Genomic DNA, 16414 nt, shown 5'->3' with positions numbered 1-16414 from the left:
TGATAGTCGTATGCAGTCTTGCATCACCATAGCTTTCACATTGACAATGAATGACCTTGTCATTTTGGTATATTGATGACTGACCAGAGCATGGCTTGTTCTCATCCGATATGCGGCCATCTTTAAATGGGTTGTACCACTCCTTAATCTGTCTGATGCCCATAGCGTCTTCAGTGAAAGCCATCTGAATCTTTCGATTGGTTTCCACTTGGTAGTTTCTGGTAAAATTTGATGCACTAGTACTGCAGTGAAAAACCGGACACGAGCACTACACACTACTTCACTCAACTGCTGCTTGCCAGCAACTGACTCTATCAATAGACAGGAAGGCTCAAGGTCAGCTCATGCAAGTGTGCAAAGATTGGATACTTTCCTAACAGACCTCATACGTGCATTATTAAGTTACCTGTTAGGCAAGAAGAAACAGTTAGTAATTTGTGGAGATTCCACTGTATTTAGTAAAAAATATGTAGAGGATAAGTGAACGGGAATTATTATTTGTATGTTTCAGTCTGATTTCGGTAGTCATTCTGGCTGTGGATAAGTAAGGGAACTAAAATCTCATGCAAGAGGAAGAGGGAAATTTTATGTAAAGGCAGAATAAGACAATATCAGTTATTATTTGCATACTGCAGAAATTACTGTAATATGTTAGGGATAGTTATTGGAATGTCAAGAAGCTGTCAGGAAGCATGCAGGTTCTGACAGAAATTAATAATGCAGATAATCAGATTAAAACTATATGGAATATTGTCTAATGGAAGCTAAGACAACCAGTCAGTATAAAGGATACCATAACAATAAAACTAAATGACAATGTTGTGGCTGTTTATTCACAAGTTGTGAGTACTTTTAACAGTCATATACTAAATGTAGCAGCAAAAATGGTGTAAAATGGTTCAGTTGAAGAAGCAAGAGAATATATTAAAACTGTCTAACCACAAAATATTATGCTACTAGAAGCAGCACCAATATCCTTCATTGAAATTAGCAGAATTATAGAAACTCTAAAAAACAGAAGTTCATGTAGTGTTGATGGAATTTCAAACAGAACTTTGAAAAGTTATTTTAACTTAACCTGAAACAAGCAATGTCCTTAGTGATGTACGTAATGCATCACTGGCATAGGCAATTTTTCCAAACAGATTAAAATATGCAATTGTTATTCCTCTTAGGAAGAAAGCTGACAAGAAAGAGTTAAATAATTGTTGTCCAATTTTGAAAAGGATAGATGGCCACTCACGATATAGTGGAAATGTTGAGTCACAGGCAGACACAACACAAAGACTGCTAAACAAGTAAGCTTTCGGCCAGAAGGCCTTCTTCTGAAGTAGACAATACACGTCCACATTCACGCAAACACAACTCGCACACACCAGACTCAGTCTGGCCTTGGCAACCAGAGACAGTGGCCATATGTGTGTGAGTTGTGTTTGCCTGAGTGTGGGTGTGTGTTGGCTACTTCAGAAGAAGGCTTTTTTGCCGAAAGCTTAGTTGTTTAGCAGCCATTTTATTGCGTCTGTCTGCGACTCAACGTTTTCACTATGCGGTGAGTAACAATCTATCCTTTTCATAATATTGTCATTGTTCCATCATAGATTTTTCCATTGTTTAATTTCCTTTGAGACAACTTTTTCCAAAATATTCAAAAAAATTTGCTTCGAAAGTAGTCTCATATTTATGTAGAAACAATTTACATAGTATATAACAGTTAGGTTTCTAGAAGGGTTACTCTACTGAGGCTGCTATTTATATATTCACTCAACAAATATTACTAGCCTTAAATAATGAAATGTTTCCAGCTAATATTTTCTGTGATCTTTCTAAGGTGTTTGTGTAGATCATGTGACAGTCGTCAAAAACTCATGTCTCAAGAAATTAATGGCTTTACACTCAACAGGTTAGAACCATAGTTAACAAAAAGAATGGAAAAAGTTGTGTTGAATAATTCAAGCAATGTTGGGAGGATGGAAAATTTAAGTGATGACTGGAAAGAGATCGCTAAGGGAGCTCCACAGGGTTCAAAATTGGGTCCACTCCTATTCCTTTTATATACGAATGACCTTCCACTGAACATTCAACAAGCGGAATTGGTATGTTTTGTGGGCAATAGTAATAATCCCATTCGAGAGAGAGCCACAGAAGAGATTGTTAATGATGATTTTCAATAATTATGATAAAGATAAATAAGTGGTAGTCTGTAAATGGTCTCACTCTTCATTTTAGAAAAAAAAAGCATACCATATTCAGTTCTGCATAACAAATAGTCATTCCGACAATTGATGTATCACATGAGCTGGAATCAGTAGATAAGATAGAAGGCTCCAAATTTTTAGATGTATGTATTGATGTAAACTTGAACTGAAAGAGGAATGTTACTCAGCTTCTCAATCAGGAAATTTCAGCTACTTTTGCTCTTTGTATAATTGTTATGCTTGGAAATAGATGAAGTAACCTCCTGACATATTTTGCATGCTTCCACTCAAGAATGTCTTATGGAAAAATTTTCTGAGTAACTCACCTGTTAAATAGGATGTACTGATGGTACAAAAGTGAGCAGTAAGAATAGGATGTGATGTTTACCCACAGTTGTCATGTCGTAAAGGGTTTAGGCATTCTAACTGCACTATCGCAATATGTATATTTGCTAAGGCAATTTTCCATAAATTACCCATCACAAATCGAGAACAGTGATGTCCATACCCACAAAAATAGAGGAAAAAATTAACTTATTACAGCTGTCAGTGGTGCAGAAAGAAACAAAAATTCTTTATAATGCATTCAGTAACATAAAATATATGACAGGAAGCAAAGCAAATTGTAAACCTAACTTAAAACAGGTTTGTTGGCTTAGGCACAGCCTGGGGAATGTTTCCAGAATGAAATTTTCACTCTGCAGCAGTGTGTGCGATGATATGAAACTTCCTGGCAGATTAAAACTGTGTGCCAGATCAAGACTCAAACTTGGCACACAGTTTTAATCTGCCAGGACGTTTCATATCAGGGCACACTCCACAGCAGAGTGAAAATTTCATTCTGTGTTCATTAATGTTGACGCTAATCATGTATAGGCTACATACCTAATGAACTTTCTCATTCCACATCATTTTGATAAAAGAATCATTCAGATGTTCTATAGGACATGTAACTAATGAATTAATGAGAACTGGGCTAGCATCAGTGTTCAGTCACTTTAATGGTTCACATGGCACATGAATGTCATCCTGAGAAATGTGTGATGGATGCATGAAGTAGTTCCAGATTTCAGCACTCTCTGTGGTAGACTTACCTTTTGGCAGACGAATGGCCTATTTGAATATCTTGTGCGCGGGCCCGAAGTAGTTTCTGATATGAGTGCCATCTAGGAGGCGACTGATTGTACTATGTGTGAGGATTCCACACTGTTACCGCCTGTTCTAAGATGCCCTCTGAAAATAGTGCTGTGTACCATTGCTGGTGGAGACACAGCAGATATAATGAAGCACATCTTGGTTGTATGCATTCTGAGCACGACAGGAATGTTAATTGTTTTGTCTTCACTTCTTCATTGCTGGCAAGTGGTGTCACATGATTCAGGCAAATGGGTTCAGTTCACAGCAACTCAGGAAATAAATATAGGTTCTGTCTGTAACTCAGCACTTCAAGTGTGTGGTGTTTACAACTTCGATCAGGTAGTCTGTGATGTATCATCATTTCATCACTATAATTACCTCTGTGTTAGCATATTAGAATAACACTAATCAGCAAACCAAATTGACTGAAGTATCCATAGATTTCATGGCTAATTTAACTCGCTGTTGCTGCCATATGTCGAATGCGCAATTTAAGTGACTACATGCTGACACTTGACCACTTCTCACCAGTTCCGCAGTTCTTCAGTTTTACAGTTGCCTATAAGTTACCTACAGTGCTGACCAGTTCCAGTTGTCAGGCAGTTTATGCTGAGTGTTGAACAGAAGTCAAAGTGATAGTCAAATTGTTTACCTATTTAAAGATTGGACTTATTCTTATTACAACATGTTAATATTTTAGATTTTGGTAACAAGAAATTTGATCTGTAGGGTAAGACTGTCACAGACTGAATTGGTTTTTATGATTATTCCTGAACTTTCCCCCCATCTTTTGATGATGATGGTGATGGTGGTGGTGGTGATGATGATGATGATGATGATTGTGATTGTGTGAAAGTCATCCAATTGGACGTCACTTTGACAATTTGCGCATCCTTAACGTACCCCACTTTCACAGCAGCGGTAAAGGGGACCCACAGTTTAAAGTGGAATGAGAGCCAAGTGTCATTGGCAATTCCTGACATTGTTGAGAGATGAAGACAGGCTAGTTAAAAAAGACAATCTTGTGATTATCGGTGCTCCAGTGAACGAGCCAAAGTGCACTTCAATGTGCCATCTCCAGTATCTGGTGCACAGTATCGTAGCATAGAGAAATTTGGAAAAAAGTCCCTACTGATAGGACTGATGGTATTCATGAAAACACCTTTGAAATTGTAAGAGTTGTACAAAGGAATATGCATAATGTACAAATGTGTAAGTGGAATAACCCAGATTGTTTCTGTACACTGGGCACAACTACTTCGCATGTCTGCAATGTGATTTTGTAAATGTCTCTATGGCAATGTGTCTTCTTAGCTCTGTAGACAGCTTTTGTTTTTGCCTACATCTGTTTGCACACCACAGTTGAAAGTTGTTTAAAGTGCTGCCAGGTTTCAGAGATTTCTTTAAGTTGACTCGACTGCAGAAGTGTCTTAGTAGTAAATAATAAATGTATTAAAACTTGATGCATGATGTGGCCCTTTCGCACACATCTCAATGTACGACACCATATCTCTTGAAGTCTGGTAGGTCTGCCTGACAGTAAGGGATATGTGTACAGTGTTTGGTTGAAATTAGTCCAGTGATTTAGGAGATATGGAACACACACATATAAATACATCCATTTTTATAATACGTATGGATCGATAGATGCAGGATATACAGGGAGAAACTGGAACTCTTGGCACAGGAAAGACAATTCATTACTCACTTGTCTTCAAGAGACTTATTTCAAAACTACTAATGCTCTAGGAGACTGTCTTTCTCATAGAACAGACCACATTAATGGTAGCAGAGCTGAAGAGTGGCAATGTGTATCATGAAAATACATCACTTACCTCCTTAACAGCTGTTTGCTGGTGTTAACAGCTGTCATCCAAATAGTGTTGAAAATTAGCAAGGTATTTCATTCACATGCTGTATAAATACAACTACCTGTGTCATACAACAGGACATTGTTTGAGCTGATGATTTATTTGTTCTGTGCTGATTGTGCCCTGTGTTTTTGTATGAATTTGGCACACACTTCGCGAGCAAATCGTGTGTTGTTGGTTTCATTGAATTTTTCCTAGTATTTGAGCTATTTACTAGGTGCTTGGTCACTCTTATATCACAAATGCCATCTTTCCCTGTCATCTCACGAACTGTGCTGCAATCAAATTAAATAGTAATGCAGTTTTATGAAAAGATAGTTAATATGTCAGTACTATCTTTTTTACAGGTGATGATGGAAACAATCAAATGGATGTGGATGGAGAACCAACAGCTTGTGTTGACAGTGATGACAGCAGTGATTCTCAGCAAATGGCTATTGATGAAAGAGAACAGAGTGATAAAATGTCTGTTGCATCTGCTGGAAGCAACCGGTCTAGGAAATCTACCCGATCTGTAAGATCACCGGGGTCATCTCCTTCTGGTTCACGTTCACCATCGGAAGCAGACTCGAGATCTCCATCAGGATCAAGACATAGTTCACCATCAAGGAAATCTAGGTCTAGGTCAAATTCAGAACATGCTTCGGAACGTGCATCGAGGTCTAGATCCAGATCCCAGTCTGCTTCAGGAGATTCCAGATCAGGTTCTGTGAATAGTGTACATGTTCATTCGCCATCAAGATCAAAATCTAGGTCAGTGTCTCCTGCGCCTGCAGCAGATGAGCCTGCTAGAAGGGGATCAAGATCAAAATCTAGATCTGTATCCCCTGTGCAGGATGAAGAGGAAACTAGAAGATCACGTTCAAAGTCTGTATCAAGATCAAGATCTGTGTCAAGATCAAATTCAGGATCAAGGTCTGGCTCTAGATCGCGATCCCATTCTAGATCACACTCAGGATCAAGATCACGATCAGCCTCTCCAGAGCAAAAACAAGGTACTGAAAACATTGACCCTGAGCATTCAGTAACAGAAGCAAAATCAAGATCACCATCTGGTTCTCGGGCTTCAGGCTCAAGAGCTGGCTCCAGATCACCATCTAGATCTAAATCCAGATCTAGATCTAGGTCAGGCTCTACAGCCTCAGTTCAAAAGGCTAAGCCACAGTCAAGAAGCAGATCAAGATCCCGATCTGGGTCACCAGCAGATGCAAAACGTGCAGAATCGAGATCAGTATCCAGATCTAAATCCAGATCAGTGTCACCAGCAGCTTCCCAGGCCAGTTCCAGATCACATTCAAAGTCAAGGTCGAGGTCTAGATCTGCATCTAAATCCAGATCTCGGTCCAGGTCCCATTCAAAGTCACGTTCTCCTTCAAAATCAAGATCCAGATCTAGATCAGCATCTAAAGGAAGGTCTGTTTCGAGAACATCTTCAAAATCTAGATCAAGGTCAAGGTCAAAATCCAAGTCGGTGTCTCGGTCAGGATCAAAAGCTAGGTCTAAATCCAGATCTCGGTCCAAATCCAAGTCAAAATCGAGATCTAGATCTAGGTCCAAGTCAAAATCCAGCTCAGGATCGAGGTCAAAATCCAGATCCATATCAAGGTCAAAATCTAGATCCCCATCAAGATCTAAATCCAGATCCAGGTCCAAATCAAGATCCAAATCCGGATCTAGATCAAGATCAGTATCAAGATCAAAATCTAGATCAGCCTCAAGATCTAAATCCAAATCAAGATCGAGATCAAGATCGGGATCTGAAGGAAGAAGTCCAGGTCCTAGTCAGAGAAATTCAGTGCCAAGGTCAGCATCTAGTTCACCGAGTGTTGCCACTGGTAGCAAGAAAGGTATGTAGTATGGATTTATTTTTTGTTTCCTAACTTTCTATTCATATCTCTCTCTCTCTCTCTCTCTCTCTCTCTCTCTCTCTCTCTCTCTCTCACACACACACACACACACACACACACACACACACACACTTACACTGAAGATGAAAATTAAAGCACTTTAAAATCACCGTATATTCCTTTCTCCATGGAAAGAAATGGGAAGATGAAGATATGATTAAACTACAAAAAATTTGATTACTGGGTGAATTCTTTGACAGTTGTATTCACACTGTAATTACTCATTAACAGTTAATCAGTCATAGCTTGTAGTTTCCATAATTCTAAGCATTGGGGGCAAATCCAGTATGTTGTCCTCAGCGAGAGTGTTCACCAGGAGTGCTCCAGGGAAGTGTGATAAAACCACTGTTGTTCTTTATGTATATAAATGGTTGAGTAGACATGGTGGGCAGCAATCAGCAGTTGCTTGCTGATGATACTGTGTTGTATGGTAATGTGTTGAAGTTGAGTGATTGTAGGAAGATACAAGAAGACTTAGACAAAATTTCCAGTCAGTGTGATGAATGGCAGCTAGCCATAACTGTGGAAAAATGTAAGTTAATGCAGATGAATAGGAAGAGCAAACCTATAATGTTCACTTACAGTATTGCTTGTGTCCTGCTTGACACATTCAAGTCTTTAAATGTCTGGGCATTAAGTTGCAAAGCAATATGAAATGGAAGGAGCATGTGAGAACTGTGGTAGGAAAGGCAAATGGTCAACTTCGGTTTAGTGAGAGAATTTTAGGAAAGAGTGGTTACCTGTAAAGGAAACCGCATATAGGCCATTGTTGCAACCTATTCTGGAGTACTGCTTCAGTGTTCGGGACTGTACCAGGTTGGATTTAAGGAAGACATCAAAGCAATTCATAGATGGGCTGCTAAATTTGTTACCAGTGGTTTAGAACAATGCATAAGTGTTACGGAGATGCTTCGGGAACTCAATTGGGAATCTCTGGATGGAAGGCGATGTTCTTTTCACAGAATACTATTGAGAACATTTAGAGAACCGGCTTTTGAAGTTGACTGCCGAACGAATGTACTACTGCCAACATACATTGCGCGTAAGGACCACGAAGATAAGATAAAGAAATTAAGGCTCGTACGGAGCTTTATAGAAAGTCATTTTTCCCATGCCCTGTTTGCGAGTGGAATAGGAAAGGAAATGCTCATATTGGTACAGGGTACCCTCCGCCATCCACCGCACAGTGGCTTGCAGTGTATTTATGTAGGTATATATGAAGGAACTGTAAATAATCAGTTTTGATTTATTCTTCTACAGAATACATTTCCAACTCATTGTTCAAGTAACATTGTGTGATGGGGGATGTATTCAGTAAGTCTCTTGGATTGTCACCTACTGCTGAATCTTGGAATAAGACATTATATTTATTTAGTGGCATCATTGTCATTATTTGCGACAACTGTGTAGAAATTGGGTATTCATTAATTTGTATTTTGTCGGTTCATTCATGTATCCTATATCACAGACCAAAGAGATTCCAAGGAAACTGAATGACTGAAAATATGTAATTGTACTGAGGAACTACTATTGTAAAGGGATGATGCTTGCAAATAAGGGAGCAACTGCAGGAAAAATTATATTGCCCCTTTGAGCAGGAGGCAGTTAATAATGGATGTTTATTTTACACTAATATTACATAAAAACTTCAAATGGGCATAAGTGTATGGAAATAGTACTGGTATGAAAAAATCAATACTACCAAGAATTTGTCATAAGGGTCTTCAATATTAGATTTTGTGCACTCAGTGTTTGTTCATTAAAGCAGGATTTCCTGTGATTGTTGCATATGAGAGAGTTGCTTTTACTGTTATTTTTAGCATTAGATTTTATAAAATATATTGCAGCCCAAAGTTATTACAGAACTCATACATGCTGATCTTTTGTATAGACAGTGACGGGTAAATTTAAGGTGTTTAAGAAACTTCATTTTTTTATTACGCAGCTGTACTTATTCTCTATTTTAATAATAGGTTTTTGTCAGTTTTAACACCATCATCAGGTCATCTGTATCCAAAGGAAATGTCATGTTACAAAAAGTGCATACAAATGTATTGTTATACAGACCTAGTGTAAGTCAAAAGCTATAATTCCGTAAGTAATGAGCTCTGTTTCATGCACGCAAAATTTCTTTTACAGAATATGAACCATTGCTTGGGGAAAAATTGTAGAAAATCGTGTAAGGCAAGTGAAACGTAAATTTAGTTATTGCACAGCAAATTAGAAGTTGTTTTCAGAATGTTACATAAACCATTATGCGTATGTTGTATTAACTGCCAATATATAATTATAGTCTTTATTATTCTGCACCCAACTGTGGTAAACGGTGACCTGCCTGCTGATAAGTACTGCTCATAGAACATCTGTCACACTACAAATATTGCATATGCCTTCCAGGTTGATAAAGTGCACAAATTTTTATCTTACACTTTGTAGGAATTATGGTTAATTAAAAATAAATTCTTTAGTTTGTGTGTGATATGCAAGTTTTCATTACACAATTCGTAAAGATGAATGTACGAATTATGCTGATACGTACTTCACTTAAATATACATAATGTTCCCTTATTTGTGGCATCTGTTAACCCATAAGCCAGTAATCTGAATGGAGAAGATAGTATTGGGCTGACCATAGCTCTATAGTTCAATGCAGAATTAAGGCTTTCATGACCTATACAGGGTGCATCAAGTCAAGACTTACAATAAGTAAATATTTGACAATGTTAAACAGATGTTTTGTAACTGTTTTGTAGTCAGACTATCTTTTCATTTTGGGAAATAATGGCGTACCTAAAGTCCGGGAACACTTTCAATTATTTATTGCACAAGAACCAAACATTGTACAAATATCATACATATGTCGTTTTGAATATGTCGTTTTGAAGAGAAACACTGAAAGGTTCCCCCTGCCCCCCTCTCCCCCATGTATACCACCACAGCGTAGTTTAGTAATTTGCCAATTGTCAGCACTAGTTGCAAACATGGCGAGTCCAGGTGCGGAGCAAGCTTTCTGTGTGTTGGAGTTCAACAAAAACAAGTGTGCTACAGGTGTTCAATGGATGTGTGACATTTTTCTGTGGGGACACATTCTACCACGAGATGTAGCAGAGCTCAGGGACATAATACGGGAAGAGACTGCCACAGTCAACAATGCCATGCTGGGACATGTATGGCAAGAATTCGATTACCATATTGACGTCTCCGGCGTCACTCATTGTTCGCGTATCGAATGTTGGGCTTAAAAAATAAATAAATAAATAAATAAATAAAAACTTTTGTGCATTGATCGTGACCGGTCCAAATATCTCACGAAATAAGCATGAAACGAAAAAACTACAAAGAACGAAACTTGTCTAGCTTGAAGGGGGAAACCAGATGGTGCTATGGTTGGCCCGCTAGATGGCGCTACCATAGGTCAAACAGATATCAACTGTGTTTTTTAAAATAAGAACCCCCATTTTTTATTACATATTCATGTAGTATGTAAAGAAATATGAATGTTTTAGGTGGACCACTTTTTTCGCTTTGTGATAGATGGTGCTGTAATAGTCACAAACATATGGCTCACAGTTTTAGACGAACAGTTGGTAACAGGTAGGCTTTTTAAATTAAAATACAGAATGTAGGTACGTTTGAACATTTTATTTCGGTTGTTCCAGTGTGATACATGTACCTTTGTGAACTTATCATTTCTGAGAACGCATGCTGTTACTGCATGAGTACCTGTAAATATCACATTAATGCGATAAATGATGTCCGTCAACCTCAATGCATTTGGCAATTCGTGCAATGACATTCCTCTCAACATCGAGTAGTTCGCCTTCCGTAATGTTCGCACATGCATTGACAATGTGCTGACACATGTTGTCAGGCAGTCAGGCATTGTCGGTGGTTCACGGTAGCAAATATCCTTCAACTTTCCCCACAGAAAGAAATTTGGAGACGTCAGATCCTGTGAACGTGCGGGCTATGGTATGGTGCTTCGATGACCAATCCACCTGTCATGAAATATGCTATTCAACCGCACGCGAGCTATGTGCCGGACATCCATCATGTTGGAAGTACCTCGCCATTCTGTCATGCAGTGAAACATCTTGTAGTAACATTGGTAGAACATTACGTAGGAAATCAGCATACATTGCACCATGTAGATTGCCATCGATAAAATGGGGGCCAATTATCCTTCCTCCCATAATGCCGCACCATACATTAACCCGCCAAGGTCGCTGATGTTCCACTTGTCGCAGCCATCGTGGATTTTCCCTTGCCCAATAGTGCATATTGTGCCAGTTTACGTTACAGCTGTTAGTGAATGACGCTTTGTCGCTAAATAGAACGCATGAAAAAAATCTGTCACCGTCCCGCAATTTCTCTTGTGCTCAGTGGCAGAACTGTACACAACATTCAAAGTCGTTGCCGTGCAATTCTTGGCGCACAGAAATATGGTACGGGTGCAATCGATGTTGATCTAGCATTCTCAACACCGATGTTTTTCAGATTCCTGATTCTCACGCAATTTGTCCGCTACTGATGTGCGGATTAGCCACGACAGCAGCTAAAACACCTACTTGGGCACCATCATTTGTTGCAGGTTGTGGTTGACATTTCACATGTGGTTGAACACTTCCTGTTTTCTTAAATAACGTAACTATCCGGCAAACAGTCTGGCCACTTGGATGACGTCGTCCAGGATACCGAGCAGCATACATAGCACACGTCCGTTGGGCATTTTGATCACAATAGCCATACGTCAACACGATATCGACATTTTCCGCAGTTGGTAAACAGTCCATTTTAACACAGGTAATGTATCATGAAGCAAATACCGTCCGCACTGGCGGAATGTTACATGATACCACGTACTTATACGTTTGTGACTGTTGCAGCGCCATCTATCACAAAGCGATAAAAGTGGTCCAACTACAACATTCATATTTCTTTACGTACTACACCAATATGTAATAAAAAAATGGGGGTTCCTATTTAAAAAAACACAGTTGATATCCGTTTGACCTATGGCAGCGCCATCTAGCGAGCCAACCATAGAGCCATCTGGTTTCCCCCTTCAAGCTAGACGAGTTTTGTTCTTTGTAGTTCTTTCCTTTGATGCTTATTTCGTGAGATATTTGGCCCGGTCACTATCAGTGGATCACCCTGTATACACCCTGTATGTAAAAGTGCTTGTGTATGTATCATTGTCACCACCTGATCTGTTAAATTATGAAATGTAACTAAATGACAAAGTAATTGGTTGTCAGATTAGACTATAGGATACATTGTTAATTAAGTGTAACTCCTGCAGACATTCAGTATTACAAAAGTGGAGGTCAACTGTGGGCTAAAAGTTTGTGCAACATATCGACATAGAAGGTGTATACGGTAAGCTGTGACTGACTGGTGGTTTTTGAGAAGTATTGTATTAGGCCAGCAGGCAGATGTAGGCATGTGTAGATTCTTTCATGATTATTTGCAGAATATGAGAGACTATAATAGTAGATCCATAGGTCATACAGCAAATGTGTAGTTCTACTAGGTCGGATAAGGTAATATTTCGAAAATTATTCAATTTTATTTTCCTTTTCATACTTAATTTTGTATGTGTAATGGTTCACACTCTGCAAGAGAATTTTATATGTATAACATACAGCTAAGAACTCCTTATACAAGTGTAAAGACAAGCTTGTTTCAGCACGTTTGTGTACATGTGTTGACATTTTCCTGTGACACAAATAATCTGAAGATTGTCTTAAAGCTAGTGAAACCATTTGTTAACAAGTATGGCTGTGCCATCATCATTGAAGTTTTTTTAATGTTCTGTGGTATACTTTGTAATGAGAGCTTTTACAAGAAATGTGAGTTGAATCTTTTGACTTAGACAGCAGCAAATGTGTTCAGTTGTCACGCTTTGATTTTAATTTTAAACCCACATAGTGAGTTTCTTCTGGAGCTCTACATAATGGTTGAAAGTATTACAGCTGAGGGTAAATGCTTGCTGAAAGAAAAGAATTTGTTGCAGGAAACATTGAACACAAGTTGAATTGAAGGAAGATGCAGTTTTAAAACCCTGGTCATTATTATGGTTGGTGCAGGGTTGATGTGTGTTGTCTTTTAAGGAAATGTCTGTTTTGTCTTATTCTTTTATAGCTACCACATGTGCTTTCCATTATCGACATGGCTGAGAAAGTTATTAGATTTTTATTAAGTGAGAGTGCTCACTAAAACAAACACACAAAAATAGGGTATAGTTTTGTTAAATATGTAAGTAGACTAAGAAGGTTCTTAATTTTTATTACTAATTTCTTGCCTTCAGGTAAATGGGATTAATCGGCCACTTAGAGATCAAGTGACCTGTGTCATATTGCAGCTGAGTTGGTACATTATGTATTACTTGGTGTGTAAATGTCAATCAGTCATAAAAGGAAAATTATAGTAATTTGAACCCTCTTTTGTTTTAAGGAGTAACAAATATTTATTGTAAGGCATATTCTCATATATAATACTACATAAACAGGAACATTTCAAATAAAAGATAAACAGATGTAAACTCACAAATGTAACACTGGCATTAAACTATATATTAATATCTAATTTTACAATCCATTCTGTCACAGCTGGGGATAATTTGAGGAGGTTCACTAAGTCATCTTGATTGACCCATTTTTGGCAATCCTGAGCAAAATGGAAGATTGTCTAGTGCTCCACTCCAGTCACTTTGGGATGTAGTCAGTGTATCCCATTTAAACAGTAAATCTGCACTTCTGTCAAAACCTGTACATATTCTTTTGGCAGTTTTCAAGACTTCACACATCAAGGCAATGCCATTAGATTTATTAGCCTTGTTAATATGATTACGAATAGTTGTGGGACTGCGTTGCTCCGAACATTTGTCCACTCAGGGTCTCCAGGTTGTTATATGCATATGGTAATACAAGTACGTTCCCTATCCACGGTGGGATTCAATTATTTCCCTCCTTTTCATATAGTCATGTTCTGCAGCTTATTTCATTCATTGCATTTGGCTACAAGTCTGGCTGCAGCAGTGGTCATGTTTGTGAGTTGTGGTTGTGTGAATGTGTGTGTGCTTTCTACTTCAGGAGCAGGCTGAAAGCTAAAATGTATAACTGTCTTTTTGTTGTGCCTCTCTGAGACTAAGCGTCTCCTCCATATGGTGAGTAGCAATCTGTCTTTTTCTAATATTATTGTTATTTCACCCTGCGCTCCCCATTGTTTGAATTTGCATTTGCTATTAGTTTTTTTTTTAAACTGATCTCTAACATTTCTGAACTTAACATGCGGATTGTCCAAGAACAAATCTGCTAACCATCTGTGTCTTTGAAACTTCCTGGCAGGTTAAAACTGTGTGCCAGACCGAGACTTGAACTCGGGACCATCGTCTTTCATGGGCAAGTGCTCTATCATCTAAACTTCCCAGGCACGACTTACGCCCCATCCTCACAGCCCTACTTCTGCCAGTACCTCATCTCGTACCTTCCAAGCTTCACAGAAGCTCTCCTGTCAACCTCGCAGAACTAGCACTCCTGGAAGAAAGGATAGTGCGGAGACATGGCTTAGCCACAGCCTGGGGGATGTTTCTGGAAAGAGATTTTCAGTTTGCTGCTGAGTGTGCGCTGATATGAAACTTCCTGGCAGATTAAAACTGTACAGGACCAAGACTCGAAATTGGGACCTTTGCCTTTCACGGGCAAGTGCTCTACCATCTGAGCTTCCCATGCACGACTCACACCCCGTCCTCACAGCCCTACTTCTGCCAGTACGTCACCTCCTACGTTCCAATCCTCACAGAAGCTCTTCTGCGAACCTTGCAGAACTAGCACTCCTGGAAGAAAGGATATTGCGGAGACATGGCTTAGCCACAGCCTGGGGGATGTTTTCAGGAAAGGATGGGGTTCGAGTTGTGCTTGGGAAGCTCATATGGTAGAGCACTTGCCCGCGAAAGGTAAAGGTCCTGAGTTGGAGTCTCGGTCCAGCACACTCCTCTGCCGAGTGAAAATCTCATTCTGGATCTGTGTCTTTAATAGATTCCCTGTTGTATTTGGCTTTACTATAAATTTTTATTGCACACAAATTCATACTGCACTGTCATTTTTGTAGTATTGTAAGATAAGTCAAGTTGGGTGTTGTGTGTGCATTCCTTATCTTTAGACCGAGCGAGGTGGCGCAGTGGTTAGCACACTGGACTCGCATTCGGGAGGACGACGGTTCAATCCCGTCTCCGGCCATCCTGATTTAGGTTTTCCGTGATTTCCCTAAATCGCTTCAGGCAAATGCCGGGATGGTTCCTTTGAAAGGGCTTGGCCGATTTCCTTCCCCATCCTTCCCTCACCCGAGCTTGCGCTCCGTCTCTAATGACCTCGTTGTCGACGGGACGTTAAACACTAATCTCCTCCTCCTCCTTATCTTTACTGCTATGTGTATTATATTCACATTTGCTGTAAAATTTGTTCCTTGTGCAGTCTCATTGATCTTTTCTTTCTGTAGTTCCCAAGAAATAAAATCTGGAATCATACAATGCTAATGATAATTTTTGACATGTGTAAGACTTCATGTCATGTTTAGAACCCTAGAAGTGCAGTGGTTTTTACTTTATTGCTGATTGTATTCCACTTAGAGGCCTTTCAGTGTTTTGGGACAAGAAGGCACATTTTTTTCTGTGGAGGAACTGTTGCTGAGTGATGTATCTACTCTTGTAATTGAAACTTTATGACATTCTGATTTTTTGACTTACTGCTTTCTTGGTGTAACAGTCAATCAGCTGGAAGACTTACTGAAGGTGTAACCAATGCCCATGGTTTTACGGTGTAACCGATGCCCATGGAGAAGGAAACTCTGGGAACCAGAACAATTAGCATATACAGCTAGAGAATATCTTCTGCTTTAAACAGTAACAAAATCTTGATTTACTGAACTTATGAATCTGAAACGGTGACAATGAGTAATGTTTGGGCCAAGTAATTTAAAATTATTAGAATGTTACAATGCAAATGAATTATTGGTAAAATGTAAAAAAGAAACAATTGGTTCCAAAGTGATATGGAGCAGAAGTTAGATGACAGTACAGTACACCACACGAATTTTGTCACTGGTGCAATTCAGAGAGAGGTGGTAGTAAAAGATGTTATTTGACTTTTCCGAGATTTTCTTTATGCATGCCAGGTCCACATAAATTGTTAAACAACAAGTAAAACAGACCCTAGGACACACTACAATCTAGTTACCTTTCGAAGGAAATATTGTTCTTCCTTCATGAAATTTTTTTTGCCTCCAAAGACACATATTAAATATT

The 16414-nt window shown here is 39.0% G+C and overlaps 1 protein-coding gene across 1 annotated transcript in view; it reads left to right on the top strand.

The window, feature by feature from the left end:
• The window catches only part of LOC124596635 (protein IWS1 homolog), a 124483-nt gene that overhangs the window by 35855 nt on the left and 72214 nt on the right, over positions 1 to 16414 (top strand). The window contains exon 2 of the mRNA XM_047135863.1: positions 5551 to 7050. Coding sequence (XP_046991819.1) covers positions 5551 to 7050 — 1500 coding nt within the window. The remainder of the gene's footprint in view (positions 1 to 5550; positions 7051 to 16414) is intronic.

Source organism: Schistocerca americana, chromosome 2, assembly GCF_021461395.2.
Source record: "Schistocerca americana isolate TAMUIC-IGC-003095 chromosome 2, iqSchAmer2.1, whole genome shotgun sequence".
Taxonomy (NCBI): domain Eukaryota; kingdom Metazoa; phylum Arthropoda; class Insecta; order Orthoptera; family Acrididae; genus Schistocerca; species Schistocerca americana.
This window is presented reverse-complemented; position numbering and strand designations above follow the sequence as displayed.